The sequence below is a fragment of the Aspergillus heteromorphus genome, assembly GCF_003184545.1.
Source record: "Aspergillus heteromorphus CBS 117.55 chromosome Unknown BO70scaffold_13, whole genome shotgun sequence".
Classification (NCBI taxonomy): domain Eukaryota; kingdom Fungi; phylum Ascomycota; class Eurotiomycetes; order Eurotiales; family Aspergillaceae; genus Aspergillus; species Aspergillus heteromorphus.
Genome location: NW_020290418.1, coordinates 118,752 through 133,590, shown reverse-complemented (window position 1 = coordinate 133,590; position 14,839 = coordinate 118,752). Strand labels below are relative to the sequence as shown.

The following is a 14,839-nucleotide window of genomic DNA, read 5'->3' as shown; positions in this document are numbered from 1 at the left end:
TCCTGATCGATGTAATGTCAGTCACGGGTAGTCATGCAGGTAGCCATGTGAGGTCAATAAGGCTTGCACTATTCTAGATGTGCCGAAAACACAATGTGGATTCGTATACGAACGAGCCCTGAAGTTCCTGTCTCAATAGCATACTGCAATATAGTAAACATTGAATAAGATGTTACGCGTCATGGAAGCGGAGGATACAAAATTTATGTACGCCTGTCGGATATGAAGGAGGAAGTGAAGTATGAACTTTTTGTATGGATATCAAAGACTCTAAATATGCACACCAAAAACGCCTATCGTGTGGATGGAACAGGGCAGAAAGATCACAAGGAAGGCGGATAATATACGCTGGCAATTCGACGTGTAATTACATCCAGAGACGGCATGTTCCATCCGCACCGGCACTGACACACCAGGCTTCACGCGGGTGCCAATCGATGTCCAACACACCGAGTTCGCCGGTGATCTTGTGGCCCTTGAGGACCTTGAGAGGGACGATGCTGGCGTTGCTGAGCATGTCTCCGGTGACGCTACCGTGGAAGATCTGGAGGGAGCCGTCGTCACTGGCATCCGCGAACAGAGGGTAGCGGCCGCTGGGGTGGAACCGGACCGCACGAATGGCCTTGCGGTGGTAGCGGAGGGTCTTGTACGGGCGCTGGGAAAGCTCGAGATCGTGCCACAGCAGACGACGGTCGTAAGATCCAACGATGATGTTGTCACCACCGGAAGCGGTGGAGGAAGTTGGGTGAATATCGAAGGAAGAGATCCAGCGGGCACCGGGCTGGATGATCTTGACGAGGAGTTGGCGCGAGAGATCGTAGGCACGGACGGTCCGTTGGTTGGCGACAAAAAGGATCGGCTTCGAGGGGTGGAAGTGGGCGGTCTGAGGAGGACCACCACCCTTGATACGCCGGCTGAAGGGGTACTGGGTCAAGTGCTTGGAAAGGGTGTGGATAGCAATAGCCAGGGAAGCCGGAGTCGAGGCACCTGAGCAGACGGTGACGAAGTAGTCACCGCGACGATGCCACGAGATAGACTTGGGCACATAGCGGAGGGGAATGACGGCGCAGACACCGGAGTCTGCGAGAGCCGGCGAGGGGCGAACCCACTGGGGAGGAGGCGTGGTCTTCTTGCCATCCTCGGAAATCTTCGGGGCAGGCTTCGATGCGGCGAAGCCCCAGCCAGCGTCGAGGAGTTCCAAGCTCGCCTGCTCGAGTTCGGGATCAAGGACCGGAGGCACAATGAGGAAAATGTCATCACCCGCGGCAGCGGCCAGAACGACGGCGTCCTTTCCAGGTCTCCAGCGAACCACGTTGACGGGCTCCTCGTCGCCCACCTTGACGCTCCATAACTGGCGACCAGTGAGCAACTCCCAGACACGAACCGTTCCGTCATCGCCACCGGTCGCAAGCCAAACGCCAGAGGGGTCGACGGCAAGAGAACGAACACGGCCCTTGTGGCCTCTGAACACCGTGGCACACACCGACGGGAAGGGCTTCAGCTCCTCAGGGCTGGGCAGCTTGGGCAGGAGACTCTCGGGGTCAATGTTCAGCTTGCTCCTGCGAACTCGAGGAGCCAGGTAGAGATCCAAGCAACGCTCAAACTTCTCCTTAACAAACTCGCCATATCCAGGGACCTTGCGGAGAGAGCCAAAGTCGGTGGGAAGATACTCGCGCTCCCGATCTTCGGGGTCGGCCTCCTCCCAAGTCTTCCGCTCCTTCTTGTCGGGGATATACTCGGGGGGAGGGTGGTAACTCTCTTCGTAGCCGGGCGGAGGAAGTTTGGGGGCAGGAACGTGCATGATATGATCAGGCCGCTCAACCTCGTCAGCCCACAGGTCGTAATTGACGAGATCGAGGCTCTCTTCCTTCTCCTCGGACGGAGGCTTGTAAGGCAAAATGCGGCCTTCTCTGATCGCCTTCACAATTTTCATGACCCGCTTGGCTTCGTGCTTGGAAGGAACAAATCGGCGCTTGGGTTCCGGGGCAGCACTCAGGGGCATGATCTCCTGCTTGTTACTGAACCATTCCATCAGAGGCTCATAGGGGTTGTACCCCTCCTCGGGAATCTCATTCATCTGCACCTTGCGCAACAGCTCCAGCTCATCCTGGCTCAGCTCCAGGGGCTTTCCGGTCGAGGGATCAGTGAGACCGGTGAAGCCCTTGGGGATCTCGATACTGTCAAGCAAGGCATCCAGTGCCTCGCCCTTGGCGGGACGCATGATCTTCTTTCCATTGATATCGTAGCCAATGTGGGGGTACTGGTCGTAGAAGGACAACGGGATGTTGCCGATGGTGTTGCCGCTCTCCTCGACGTCAGAGTAGTCGGAGTTGTCGTCCGGGTTGATCTCATCGTAGATATAACGGTCGTTTCCGTTGGCATCTGGCTCGATCCGGAAGTTCACCTCTTCCTCCTCGCTCGAGCTGTCGTCGTTGGTAGGCATCTCGAGGTCGGTGGCATTCTTGCCGGACTTCTTGACAGGCAACTCTCCATCGGAGGGGATCTCGTCGCTGTCCAGCGCCTCCTCATCCTCGTCCTCATCGTCATCACTGAAGTCGTCCACCAATTCGACTTCCGAATCCTCCTCGTCGCTCGACAGATCGTTTGCGTTGTCGGAAAGCGCGCCGTTGAGGTCGCCGTTCAATTCGTCGCCAGAGAACACACCGGCCTCCTCCTCGACATCTCTGGTGACGGCCTTGCGCTTCTTTGAAGCCTTGGAAGCATCCATGATGGCGAAGCAGCGCGCTGGATGGGCTTTGAGGTGCTGACGAGAAGCGCCTTCTGGGAGAACTCGAAGCTTTGCCGCGACTTTTTTTCCACTTTTTTTTCTGCGGCCAGCCCACCGCCCACGTGACTCACCGCCTCTCTTATCGCCGCGCTGCCCGCAAACTTATCGTCGCCATCCATCCTAAGGAAGGAAAGGTCCTTACTTGCTTCAGCCATCATGATGTCCCAGGCGATTACTCCGGGGTGTGCCCATGCGAACCCGGACTTCTCTACTCCCACGGCTCCCAGGGATGCAGCAACCACCGAGGCCCCGCCGGTAAAGAGGCACTCGGCGTGTGACGAATGCAGTATGCTTCGGACCACTACTAGTAGTATAGTTGACTATACATGGGTCGTTGACGCTAACTGAAGTCCTCTGGGATAGGAAGTCGCAAGCTGAAGTGCTCCGGCCAGCCAGCTGGCTGCTCTCGCTGCGTCAAACAAGGGCTCTCCTGCCACTACTCGGTCCAGAAACAAATGGGACGCCCCCCGAAGAAGCGGTTGCGAGAGGATGAGGACGACCTGCTGCCCCCCTTTACCCTTTCGGGCAATGAGCCATGGACAAGTGATTCCGACCTGGCCTCCCTCCCACCTCTGGTCTATGAGAGCAGCGAAAACACCCCATCGAGCTACGCATCCGAACCCAGTCCCCATCTCTTCTTTGCAGGTGGGAACGATAACCACTCGGGACAATTCTTTCTCAAGAAGCCCATCAGCACCATCCCGGCGACAACAAGCCCTTGGCCCGATTTCGCCAACGTGTCGACATCATCGGCCAATCTGTTTGCGCTGCCTCCAGATCTCTCCCAGATGCAGTCCAATCCTGCGACTTCCGATTCCGAACCCCCCGATGGCCAGTGTCCCTGCCTATCCTGCCTATACCTCTGCCTCAGCCACCTCTCGTCTCTAGCGCCATTTCCAGTCTCCAAGCATACCTTATGCTCGTTGTACATCGCAGCCAGAACGGCCCGAGCTGTCATACGCTGTCAGGCATGCCCGACGCGCTTCTCGACGGGTATGCAGAACGTCACCTTCACAGGAACACTGTTGACGGTCATCGCCGATACCTGGCTACGCGTTTTTCAAGCCAATGCCGCGGACCTTGGCAGGCAGGCGACACCGCCTGCATATGCAGCCACAGTAGAAAGATCCCCAGACCCCCCGGCAGGGTGGAGGGACTGGCTGCAGCAAACAGTGCGACGAGGTGTTATTGGTGGGTCCTATGACCCGGCTGGCAGCCCCGTGTGTGCGGAAACACCCAGCCTTCTGGCTCTCGTTGAGGAAATCGAATCCCGTCAACGTCGGTGGCACAGATTGAATCCACTGCCAGTCGGCGAACGCCTCCTTCCCGTGCCGGGGTCTAAGGAGCCGTTTGATGAGCGCGATGCTCTATGTTTGCGGATCATTGGAACCGCGCGTGATGTGATCGCGAGATTCAATTTCCAGCCGAGCGACTATCCGGAGGGCGTGACTCCTGTGTAGGCTTGGTGTCCATGGCGGGGTTGGGAGTCTTATGATGGCCTTGGCTTGAGCCCCGGATTTGTTGATGTCCAATAGCCTGGCTGCTACTTGAGCATGCTAGATGGTGATGCCTTTGATACCCGGGCATTACTAGACCGGTGGCTTGTGTTACGATGAACATACGAAGAACAACGACTATTCTCACACCCCTAGTCGGGTTGAGTGTCCATACCCTCATAATATTAGCAACTCTTTTAACGGTCGAGACAGGTCGACCTGCACAGTATGTACATATTTGCAAATTGCCGGTTTAATGTTTATTTTGTAATGTCCTGGAAGAAATCAAAGTGCAGCAGGGAACGCGGAGATGGACCATTCATGCGCCGATAACGACCCCCCGGGTTGATGGTACAATTAAATGTCATTAGCATAGGAAAGCAAGATTCATAAGAACCGTGAGGCAATGCGGAGGAGGGATGATAGATCTAGAAAAGCATTCACTCCTCGTCGTCGTCGTCCACGATGTAGCGGTTCTTCTTCCGAGTCGGCGGAGTGTTAGCCCCAGCATCGGGAGATGCTCGTTTCTGGCGGGGTCTCGCGGGCGGCTGGTCTTCTTCCTCGCCCTCGGCATCCATATCTTCATCTTCAAGCACATCCTCCTCATCGTCGTCATCGACGATTTCGGGTTCTTCGTCACTGCCGACAAGGAAACCGTCGTCCTCGTCGTACTCATCTTCCCGGGTCCGTCCGCGGCGGTCGTAGTCCTCCTCATCGTCGGTGTAGATCTCACCACGACGGTTAGGCTTGCGGGGCTTCTTCGCACGAGGCCGTGTCGTTAAGAGACCATCGTCATCTTCCAATCCACCCACAGTGAGGCCAGCGCCCCCGGTGCGATGTGAGAACCCGACGCGGCGTCCACGGTCAAGCTCCCGGTCTGCAAGTTGCTGGCGGCGACGCGCCGCCTTCAATTTCTCGCGCTCCGCCAGTTCGGCCTGGCGCTTAGCAAGTTCTGGATCTTCCTTCACCTCAATAACCGGCGCCGAACCATCCAGCGTCTTCTTGCCTCCGCGGGCGGCAGCCGCGAGGGACTCCTGCAGACGCTGCACAGCATCGTCCGTCTCCATGGTTGTCGGGTAAACGGTCAACCCATGAGTGAGATGAGAGGTCAGTCGGAACACCGAGGAGGCCTCTGCGGCTGCTCCGAGGTAGACGTGGGAGTCTAGTTTGGTGTCGTATTCGCCGGACTTGTTGAGCGGTGCAAGGGGCTTGGTCGAGATGCGATACTGTTCTTTTGGTGCGGAAGCTAGCTGCAAGGTCATGGAGCCGTCCTCCCAGCGGATGATCCGAGCATTCGACTGAAGGAGCGACTCGTCTTGCGGGTCATAGCGCCAGCACAGAGATGTGGCAGCTGTCGCAAATGGGGGCGCAACATAGGTCGCCGGGTTGAACTCTTCTGTTTCGACCGATAGGAAATGGGGGACCGGCATTGTGTACACCTGGTCGCGTTACGATGGGCTCCCAACACCCCCCCTTCGTGATCATGTCAAACATACCTCGCCGTTCGAATTGACTGGCTCCGGTGCCCGGCTCAGACTCATATCCATGATGTTCACAGTCTCCTCGTAATCCTCGCCCCTGTCGTAGTCCATCTGATCACCCGCCCGATCATGGCGATCCATGTCATCCCCGGAGTCAAGCTCCTCATCGTCGAGTCTCCGCTGGGGTCGACTAGCGACAGGTTAGTGGATCTTCTGCCACAGCGGGGGACAGGAATCGGACGTACTCATTGTCGTCGCCCAGACCTCCGTCGGACGCGTCCGAGCCGAACAAGTCCGCATCATCATAACCGTTCGCGTTGCCCGCATCTGAGCCGACGGGACTTGGGCTGCGTGCCGGATTGCTGTGTTCACTTCCAGACGGGCTCCCTGGCTGACCGGCACCAGTCCCGCGCCCGGGACGGCGAACGTCTTCGTCCGAAGAAGACATGGTGGTGGGGGGGCTGAAGAAGGTGGTAAAGCTGGCCGAGCTGGAGCAGGGACGGACAATCCAGATGGGGAGGAAGAATGGGTATGTATTTTCAAGAGAACAGACCAATCGGTCATCGGTCAATAATAATAATGTCAGGCCGAGCGAGCATAGCAAGCATGCGGACTTGGGGGAGAGAGAAACACGGAGAGGGGAGATGATCCGAACCGGGCCGGAAAGGGGAAGGCTCTGGGCGGGCAGGGCGGCGGGCCAGACCGAGCAAGTCTCACTTGAAACCGTCAGGCCCAGATCGGAGGGGGTTCGTTCATCTGCTGCTTCGTCTTGTTCCTTCTTCTTCTTCACCTTCACCTTCACCTTTCTCATTCTCCTCCCTCTTGTCCCCTCCCTCCCCGTCAACCCAACCAGCTCTCCTGTGCGCGTGCGCTTCATCATGGCGACCTTCTTCCAGAGTGTGTATGTGGTTCCCCTCCTCCCTCAACCATGCGTCGGCGTTGCGTGTCCGGCCACCGTATTATCGCGCGTATTGTCGGCCAGCACCACCCTCGCTCCTCCCTCCTCGGCGGAGTTCCAGGGCCGCAGCATGCCTACGAGCTCAAGGAATGAACGCCCCTGAATTTATGGCCAGGCCACGAACACCGTGCTGCCCGTGGTTACAGCGCTTCACCTCCTGACGCTCTCCTTTTTATTCCCCCCCCCCCTCCTCCCCATCCCCACATCTCTCTCCCTTTCCCTCTCCCTCTTGGGTCCAACTCATACTGACTTGCGATTCGATTGCCTTCCCAGTCGCCAAGGGTTTGGTAGAGGCAACAACAACAAGAATAACAACAGCGGCAACAACCCCAAGATGAACAGTGGAAGTCCCGCCCCGTCACCGGTGTCTCAGGGCCCTCCCACTGGCCATGTGCCCAACTCCCCGTCCTTGACGTCGAGTCTCTCTGTGGATACCACCTCCGCCTACGATCCCGACGCCCCCAAGTACTTCTTCCAGGAGAAATACGCCCCTTTGAACGTGAAGGGCAACTTCTTGACCTTGTGTGCCTGCCCGAAGAACGTGGAACTCGGAGAATGGCTGGCCCATCAGAGTAAGCTGGCCCGCTAATGCCTCTCCTGTGCGGAGCCACCGAGATGCTGATCACTGCCTCTCAATACAGTTGTCGAACAGTACCGCTTGCTTCATGGCATGCTCCAGGTCATTCAGGAAGTCAATAGTCTCACTGGGCTGCCGATCTGCAACGAGAGCACCTGCCCCACCATGTCTGCTGGTCGGTAAGTCAACCGGTCCTCTCCGCGGCCATGATCTCACAACCAATCCCGCTGACCTCTGCGCCATGCTATAGTCTGACCTACACCTGGCTCGTGGACGGTCGCGCCGCCAAGATCTCCGCGCCCAAGTTCATCAACCGTGTCGAGAAATGGATCGTCAGCAAGATTCACGACCCGGTCATGTTCCCGACAGAGAAGGTGGCTGGCATGCCGGAAACCTTTGCGATCAACGAGGCCGGAGGCCCCAGTGCGACCTCGGGAGAGGAGTGGATCGGCAAGTCGAGCGGCTTCCCGCAGACGTTCTACAAGGACTGCCAGGGGATCATGAAACAGATGTTCCGCTGCTACGCCCACTTGTACCACGCGCACTGGCTCAATCCTTTCTGGCACATCAACAAGCACGACATCCTCAACATGTGCTTCGTCCACTTCGTGACGGTGGCCAAGTACTACAAGCTCGTGTCCGACAAGGAGATGGAGCCCATGCAACCGCTCATCGACCTGTTCATCAAGCAGCAGCGGATCCCTCCAGAGGCCCTCTCGGGCGGTCACTGGGGCCAGCAAGCCTCTAGCTGAGCTAGAGCGCTCTCTCCTTTCACCAGCAATGAAGAAGTTGTCTGACCTGGCGTTGGAACTCACTACCTGATTCACGGTCAAACTCGAATCTATGACCGCCGCTCCCTTGGTGTCTTGCCATCCACCAGGAAGGCGCGGGTTACATGAACCAGAGTTAACATTGAGCATTTAGCATGCGGTGTGAATATCTTCTTTCAGTTACCCCTGCATATCCTTTCATGTGGTCGCTTGTCCTGCTGCAACCCCCACCTACTACGCCGCTGTATTAGCCTAGATTAACCGGGTGCATCGGGGCCGGACGGGACTTTTGTTTTCTGTTCTTTTCTTTTGAGATTCCTGGCACTAGCCTGATGTGGAGATGACACTGATCAGCCTAATTGAGACTATGAACCACAGACCATGGAAACCTGTCCCAGCCAGTAATGTAGCATGAGGCGCAGCCCCACCAGCATGCGCGGGGTGGATGATCATGCGGCCAATTTGGAGGGGATGGGGTGCGTCGGAGATTTGATGGGGTATTAGGCGATAGGCATTCCGAATCGATTGCGACGTCGTGTCCACGGCGTGTCGGTCAACAGCTCAAGGTACCCAAGTCCCAATGCCTCATCGGTCATCCGGGGTGGCAGTAGGTATGGTGGCGTAGGTAAAACGCAGGCCCTTGTATCCTCAGCCTCCATAGTAAGGAATGGCGACAACGATCCTCATCAAAGGTAGACACCTTCCTCATCTTGGTCCGCTTGAGAGTCGGCAGGAGTCTCGGAGGCTGCGGGGGCCGCAGCCCCATTGACGGCTGATGCCTGACCCTCCCTTTGATGCTGATCATGACCCTGGTCCTGGTCCTGACCCTGGCCTTCGCCCTCATCCTCCTCCAGTTCGATCCACTGTTGCCCGCGGGCTTCAACCTCGGCCTTGAGCAGGGCGATCCTTTCCGTCATGGAGACCAGAACCCCTTCATTCTCCACGATGTAGCCTTCGAGTTCCCGCTTGTCCGACTCGGTCTCGCATGACTCGTTCACGAAGGTCCTCAACTCCAGGTTGGAACGGTGCAGGTGGGCGATGGAGTTGCGGATCTCGGAGACCTTGGCGTAGAGAACGGGGAGGGTGAGCTCCTTGATGGCTTCGGCGAAGGCGGCGGGCGCGATGGGGAGAGATTCACCGGACATTGTTTGTTGGGTGATTAGTGAGGAATTGAAGGTGGATGGAGGACTGAGGAGGAGAAAGAGGAAGAGGAAGAAGAGGGGAAGAAAGAGAAAGAGGGCCAGCAGCTTATCGCCACGTGATGGGCTGGTCCTTTGGTACTTATTTATACAAAGTACTTAGATGTGGGTTGACTGATGGACAGGAGGTCCCAGTGGCAGCCGGACTTCTTCGGCTGTACATCTATCTCTATCCTGACTTCGGAAGGGAAGAGTCAGACTGTACTTAAGACCAGCGAGCCCTCTTTCTCTTCTTTACCGGAACAATTCTCGGCAGGTCGCGCAAAATCCGTGGCTCCTCCGCACAACATCATCCACATCAACAACCACAACCTCCCGAGTCCATCGCACCAGGGTCTCCACCCTCCGTCGCAGGAGATGAGCAATGCGTTCGGCGTAGCCTGGCGCATTCCATGCCCGGGGCTTCGAGCCTCGAGCCTGCTCCCCTCCGTCCTCCCTCCATCGCGTCCCCATAGCATCCTCGTCTCCCGGCGACTTCTGGGCTCCCTGTCAACCCCCGTGCTTCCTGCCTCTCGCCTCCCCCGACCCCAATTCCTCTTCCCTTTCTCGACAGCTTGCGTTCGCTTCTTCAACAGCTCCGCCCCCCTCCGCTCCCACCCTTCGCAGCCCGATCCCCATCCCCCTGAGGACCAGGAACAGGAACATGGCACCCACCCCCGTTCGCGGCCCTTCTCCGCCACAGAGCTCAAGGCCATCTTCGGACCCCGCACACCTATCTCCAAGCTCATGGGAAACCGGATCCTTGCCGTCATGCAAGGTCGTCGGCTCCAGGGCACGCTCGATCTAGATCTCCCCGCCGACATCACCAGCTCCGTGCAGCAACACAGTCTCGACGCCGCCCTGCAATACCTCCGCAAGCAGTACCCCATGGACGAGGATGCGGCGATCATGACTCGGATCGAGCGCGAGGAGGTAGACCCGGACCGGTACAAGCCCCAGAGCGGTTCCTATGGGGCTGAACTGGGCGAATCGAATGACCCCTCCGGCAAGAGTGTCCTGCAACAGATCCGGAAAAGGAATGAGACCCGGCTCTTGGCCGAGCAGGAAAAGAGGAACAAGGAATGGATGGAGGGTGCCCAGCGGGACCATGACAAGATGAAGCGCTTGGTAGCGACCAACACGGCCCTTCAGACATACGAAGGGACCTCGGCCGTGCAACGTGAGCCGGTCTCAAACTTTCCCCGAACTGGGAGATGTCTTTTGCTGACGCATATTGTGTTTGGCTTTGTACAGTACGGCCGCGTGCAGACCTCCGTGAACGCCCGGCTCTTGCCTGGGTCCAGAAACACTACCTCCGCGCCGAGGAGGACTTCGATGTGTCGAAGATAGCATCTAAGGTACGTCCTGGAACCCCCAACCTGTCGGGCTGATGTGTGGATGTTTTGGCTCAACTATGCGACGGACAGAGTCGCCGGATCCTCCCCTCGCTCGCGTTCACGCTTCTGACCCTGAGTCTTTGCTGCGCCTTCGCCGTCTACTATGAGCCCTGCGTCCCCGCCGACCGCATGTGGCCCGAGATGCCTCGGGCTGCTGCCGCGGTCCTGGGTCTCATCGGCATCAATGTCGGGGTCTGGATCCTATGGAAGTGGCCTCCGTTCTGGAGGTTCTTCAACCGCTACTTCATGCTGGTCGCCTCCAACCCCCGGGTCTTCAGCTTGGTCGGAAATACCTTCAGTCACCAACAACACAGGCATCTGGCTTGGAATGCGCTTTTCCTGTGGATTTTCGGCACCCGAAGTGAGTAGGCCAGACTACACCCCATTCAAGCTCTCCAGTCTGCCTGCAATAACAGGCTAACAGGCATCGCACCAGTTCATGATGACATTGGCCGAGGAGAGTTTCTCGGCCTCTACGTGGCATCCGGCACCGTGGGCTCATTCCTCTCTCTCACGTCCAGTGTCCTGACCGGGAACTGGACTACAACCACTCTGGGCGCCAGTGGAGCTGTTTACGGCTTGCTGGCGTGCTGGCTTACGCTTCACGCCAAGTACGCATCAATCCGCCCCCCTCTACCCCCATATCATCCGTTCTCGGAAAGCTAACCCGCCCCGTGTAGCGAGAAATTCACCATCAACCTCAACCCAAAAGACTGGGGCATTTTCCCCAATGACTGGGACTTTGTCCCCAAAGACTGGAATCTTCTCCCGAAAGACTGGGCGTTTATCCCTGATCCCTGGAAGGATGTCTTCGTCGCTCGTGGGTGGATCATTCTCGCCTGTCTTTTCACCGTCGAAGCAGCCAATATGGCCCTGAGGCGCAGCACAACGATCAACCACTGGGCTCATATGGGCGGATACCTCACCGGAACTGTCTGGGCCCTGGCCCGGAAGGACGAGAAGAGCCAAGACGGTGGCGGGAAAGGGAAAGGGAAATAGTGGAACTAGTCACCCAGGATCTATATCCTTTCCGATGAGATGATAGATGAATAGGGTGGATAGGGTTAGCTTTCACCTTTTGGTATAGCTGCCCTCCCTCCTCCGTGTACTTTTACTTTTTGCAGTAACATGCCTTTCCATGACATGGATAAATAGATATTGATCTCTCTTTCTCCTCATCCTCCTCTTCATCCTGTGTTGGCATGGTGTGGTGAATCTATTCACCCCGACCCATGATTCATTCCCTATTTGCTACCTGCTGCACCTTCATCTAGATCGTCTAGATCGCCAATTTCGCGTAATTTGCCCCATCCAGCGATCCAGAGAATATTCCGGGTCCTCCAAGAGGACAAACACAAACAATGTGGACCCGGGGAAAGATACCAGAACAAACACCTAGACAAACATGGAGGGATTTTCCGGCTGTTGAACCTGTTTGCCTCTTTTAGAGGAGAGAGAGGATATTCACTGCCGTAGTGGGTGAGAGTGATGAACAGCGCCCCCCCCCCCCCCCCCCCCCTCTCTGTCCTCTTTGCGGCACGCAGTCCCCGAAATCGCAGATCAGCCATGCCCAAAATAACACGATATACACAGGATCTGGTGTTCTGCGATTTGTGGGTGTGATGGTTCCGTTACGCGGATTGATAGAGATATGATATCTTTGTCTCTGCGGGATATTTGCATTCTGGGAAATGAACAATGGTTCTGGCAGGGTTGGATATGGGTGTTTGTTTATAGCTGGAAAGTGTAGATTCCTTGGTTTTTCATGCCTTATGTCACTCTTAGGACAGTGAATGTCCATTGACTTAGACTTATGTGTTGTATGTTTGCCTGTCTCCACTCTTTGCTCTTGAGGTCTGAGGTCTTTCTTGGGTTGTATTCTTCTTCCTCTTCTTCTTCTTCTCTCACTCCTTGCGAGTCTTGTCACGTCGAGGATCCCATGTTTTAAGCTCAATCAGTTTCGTCCTCTGTTGAATCTCCAGCTTCTGTTGCTCGTTCTGAATTCCTCGTGCGGCTTGCACGATCCAAGATCTCATTTCTCTCGTTCTCCTGACACCAGACATATCGTTGCTCCGCAGCCGGACAGACGCTGGCCCAGTGAATATGCCACTCCGTCCTCCCGTTCAGTCCGAGGGCGAGCCCAGCTCTGAACTGATGAGGAGCCAGAAAGATGTCAAGGTCGACCAAGCTGTGCTCGAGAATGACAGCCTGTCTGTCGGGGACTCCTCGCCGACTCTCTCCGATGAAGCCTTGAGTATGGCCCAGGGGGAGATCTTCAAAACCTCCAGTCATAGCTTCGGTGAATATCTGGAGACTGCGTCGGCGGCGTCAGACGACTCCAGTGACCACAACCAGGTCGTAGGCGCCGAACTTCCAATCTATATTGTCCGTCGGTCAGGCTGGAATATCATCGACTACCATTTGTATCTTGTCCACAATGAGAGGGGCAAGGATGAGTGCATCAGACGCAATAGCATGTTCTTGTATGACGGTTTGGACTGTCGTCCCTGTCTCTTCAGCGAGCTGTACCAACCCGGGATGCCTCGCCCTGAAGATATTATTCTGTTTAACATCTTGCCCATCATTGAACGACACAACCCTGTCAACTGCAAGGGCTATGTGTTGGGCTTCGATGTCGGCAAGCAGACTCTCTTCGCCCGCCAATTCCAGTGGATCCCGGACGTTGTTGAGGACGTCTGGTGCGTGTGGGACGAGGGTATCGACAAATACAGTCTGGACATCAAAGACCTGCTTACCATCCTTCGTCTCTGTATCGATGACCACAAACTGTCTCCGGGCGAAGGCATTCTTACCTACAACAAACTTGTGTGCGAGGAAGACAAAACCGATGATCCTGGCATGGAGCTTGTCATTGTCGTTTCGTTCTGCCAGTGGATTTTGGACGTCGCTGGGCCGCTTTTTGCCCCCAACTTGCCCGGATTCGCCTACGTCATCAAGGAGCTCGAGCGTTACATGAAAGCATGCCGCAGTATTTTGCAACGCGCCTCGAAGAGGGCTTGGGAGGCCATTGGAAATGGCTATACCAAACAGATGCGTAAGCGCAATGCATCCGTGAACCAGTACACTGATGACCTGTACACCTTCGTCAAGTCCGAAATTGAAGTTGATGCGGAACAGGGCCAGCCGTACGCACCCGGCCTGGACACTTGCCACAGACTTCGCCGGCGATACGAGGAGCAGCGAAAGGAGCATGCGGAGCAGCGCTTGCAGAGCTTGTTTGCGGCGCCCGACAAAGATAGCCTCCCGGAGTCTGCCCAGGACATGCTCCAGAAAGCGGTTGCAAGATCACGGATGGGACTGGCGTCCGGGGTGCTGCCGTCCCCTCATACGCCCCCGGCCAGTTCACCTCCCCAGCTTGACAGCGATCCTGCGGACGGCTGGGGTCCTCCGTCCCCAGAGATTGTCACCCCGTCGATTGAAAAATATGAGGATCGCGAAATCACGGAATACGATACGCTCCCGCTTCCAGCGCTCATGGGACAAGCCCTAAGCATATTGGCGGCACATCCCTCCCGCGACAATCCCCAGTCACGCGCTCGGTTCGGGGAATTCCTGGGGGAGATTGGAGTGTATCTTCGACGGAATCCGGCTGGCGATCTTCACATGGGGGGACTGACCACCAACCACCACGCGACCTGGGAGCTGTGCGTCTTGGAAGAGGGACAGGAAGCTCGGGGCATTCGTCGTCTGCTTCCTGGTCCAGTCTTTGATTGACCGTGAGGGCCTGGTTATGAAATTGTTATGGAAATGACGACACCTGGTGGAGTAACAGCAGAGTGCGTTGGAGGCGCCGCTGCTTGCTGCAACTTCTGGAGTGATTGCTTATGGGCATGGTGGCCGGTTGGTCTCGAGAATTGATAACGCTGGTCCACAATCGTCTGGATGGGTTGTAAGTGTAGGATAATACCCTGGCTGTTTTGTTGTTCTTCTGCTTTTTCTGCTTCATTTCCTTTCTTTGCTTTCGTCTCTATTGCTTTCCGTTTCTCGGTGTTCGTCGTCGTTTCGCTGTTCCCAATGTTCCCAATGTTCCCAATTGTAAGTAGTCCGTCTTCCAGAAGCCCGATGGTAGGGTTGACAGATTAGAGCAATGTGATTTCTCGCCAATCCTTGTACGGAGTAGAACGGAGGTACGGAGGTAGCAGTGTGTAAGTAGATGTGGTGATGTGTGGCTGG

The 14,839-nt window shown here is 56.3% G+C and overlaps 7 protein-coding genes across 7 annotated transcripts; 4 read left to right on the top strand and 3 right to left on the bottom strand.

The window, feature by feature from the left end:
- Positions 1-242: 242 nt before the first annotated feature.
- On the bottom strand, positions 243-2,762 carry erb1 (ribosome biogenesis protein ERB1). The gene has a single exon (XM_025543234.1). It carries the CDS (start codon positions 2,726-2,728, stop codon positions 368-370), a length of 2,361 nt encoding a protein of 786 aa, XP_025399071.1. The 5' UTR covers positions 2,729-2,762; the 3' UTR covers positions 243-367.
- Positions 2,763-2,942: 180 nt separating this feature from the next.
- Positions 2,943-4,618, top strand: BO70DRAFT_362237 (Zn(II)2Cys6 transcription factor rglT; the record flags this gene model as incomplete). The annotated part of the gene is made up of 2 exons (XM_025543233.1): positions 2,943-3,074; positions 3,152-4,618. Coding segments are annotated over 2 exons (1,229 nt in total), but the record flags the coding sequence as incomplete, so codon positions are not given.
- On the bottom strand, positions 4,534-6,324 carry BO70DRAFT_362235 (Paf1-complex subunit LEO1). Its single transcript, XM_025543232.1, has 3 exons — positions 6,011-6,324; positions 5,781-5,955; positions 4,534-5,723 (listed from the first exon to the last, which is right to left on the bottom strand). The coding sequence occupies exons 1-3, from the start codon at positions 6,211-6,213 to the stop codon at positions 4,725-4,727; spliced, it is 1,377 nt and encodes a 458-aa protein (XP_025399069.1). The 5' UTR covers positions 6,214-6,324; the 3' UTR covers positions 4,534-4,724.
- Positions 6,325-6,643: 319 nt separating this feature from the next.
- BO70DRAFT_396587 (Mob1/phocein family protein) lies at positions 6,644-8,052 on the top strand (the record flags this gene model as incomplete). Its single annotated transcript, XM_025546632.1, has 4 exons — positions 6,644-6,666; positions 6,997-7,295; positions 7,365-7,479; positions 7,551-8,052. 4 exons carry the CDS (start codon positions 6,644-6,646, stop codon positions 8,050-8,052), a joined length of 939 nt encoding a protein of 312 aa, XP_025399068.1.
- Positions 8,053-8,276: 224 nt separating this feature from the next.
- On the bottom strand, positions 8,277-9,266 carry BO70DRAFT_362232 (uncharacterized protein). The gene has a single exon (XM_025543231.1). The coding sequence runs from the start codon at positions 9,213-9,215 to the stop codon at positions 8,757-8,759; it is 459 nt and encodes a 152-aa protein (XP_025399067.1). The 5' UTR covers positions 9,216-9,266; the 3' UTR covers positions 8,277-8,756.
- Positions 9,267-9,418: 152 nt separating this feature from the next.
- Positions 9,419-11,802, top strand: BO70DRAFT_387359 (rhomboid protease PCP1). Its single transcript, XM_025545908.1, has 5 exons — positions 9,419-10,428; positions 10,503-10,606; positions 10,676-11,006; positions 11,082-11,256; positions 11,326-11,802. The coding sequence occupies exons 1-5, from the start codon at positions 9,627-9,629 to the stop codon at positions 11,642-11,644; spliced, it is 1,731 nt and encodes a 576-aa protein (XP_025399066.1). The 5' UTR covers positions 9,419-9,626; the 3' UTR covers positions 11,645-11,802.
- Positions 11,803-12,597: 795 nt separating this feature from the next.
- Positions 12,598-14,494, top strand: BO70DRAFT_39897 (uncharacterized protein). The gene has a single exon (XM_025546827.1). The coding sequence runs from the start codon at positions 12,749-12,751 to the stop codon at positions 14,378-14,380; it is 1,632 nt and encodes a 543-aa protein (XP_025399065.1). The 5' UTR covers positions 12,598-12,748; the 3' UTR covers positions 14,381-14,494.
- Positions 14,495-14,839: the final 345 nt, after the last annotated feature.

Bases quoted from the DNA above. Each gene is read 5' to 3' on its own strand.
- erb1 (XM_025543234.1), bottom strand. From the start codon at position 2,728: ATGGATGCTTCCAAGGCTTCAAAGAAGCGCAAGGCCGTCACCAGAGAT.
- BO70DRAFT_362235 (XM_025543232.1), bottom strand. From the start codon at position 6,213: ATGTCTTCTTCGGACGAAGACGTTCGCCGTCCCGGGCGCGGGACTGGT. The intron at 5,956-6,010 runs GTACGTCCGATT...ACCTGTCGCTAG, and splicing joins GGTCTGGGCGACGACAATGA to TCGACCCCAGCGGAGACTCG. The intron at 5,724-5,780 runs GTATGTTTGACA...TAACGCGACCAG, and splicing joins CAGTCAATTCGAACGGCGAG to GTGTACACAATGCCGGTCCC.
- BO70DRAFT_362232 (XM_025543231.1), bottom strand. From the start codon at position 9,215: ATGTCCGGTGAATCTCTCCCCATCGCGCCCGCCGCCTTCGCCGAAGCC.
- BO70DRAFT_387359 (XM_025545908.1), top strand. From the start codon at position 9,627: ATGAGCAATGCGTTCGGCGTAGCCTGGCGCATTCCATGCCCGGGGCTT. The intron at 10,607-10,675 runs GTACGTCCTGGA...TGCGACGGACAG, and splicing joins TGTCGAAGATAGCATCTAAG to AGTCGCCGGATCCTCCCCTC. The intron at 11,007-11,081 runs GTGAGTAGGCCA...GCATCGCACCAG, and splicing joins GTGGATTTTCGGCACCCGAA to TTCATGATGACATTGGCCGA.
- BO70DRAFT_39897 (XM_025546827.1), top strand. From the start codon at position 12,749: ATGCCACTCCGTCCTCCCGTTCAGTCCGAGGGCGAGCCCAGCTCTGAA.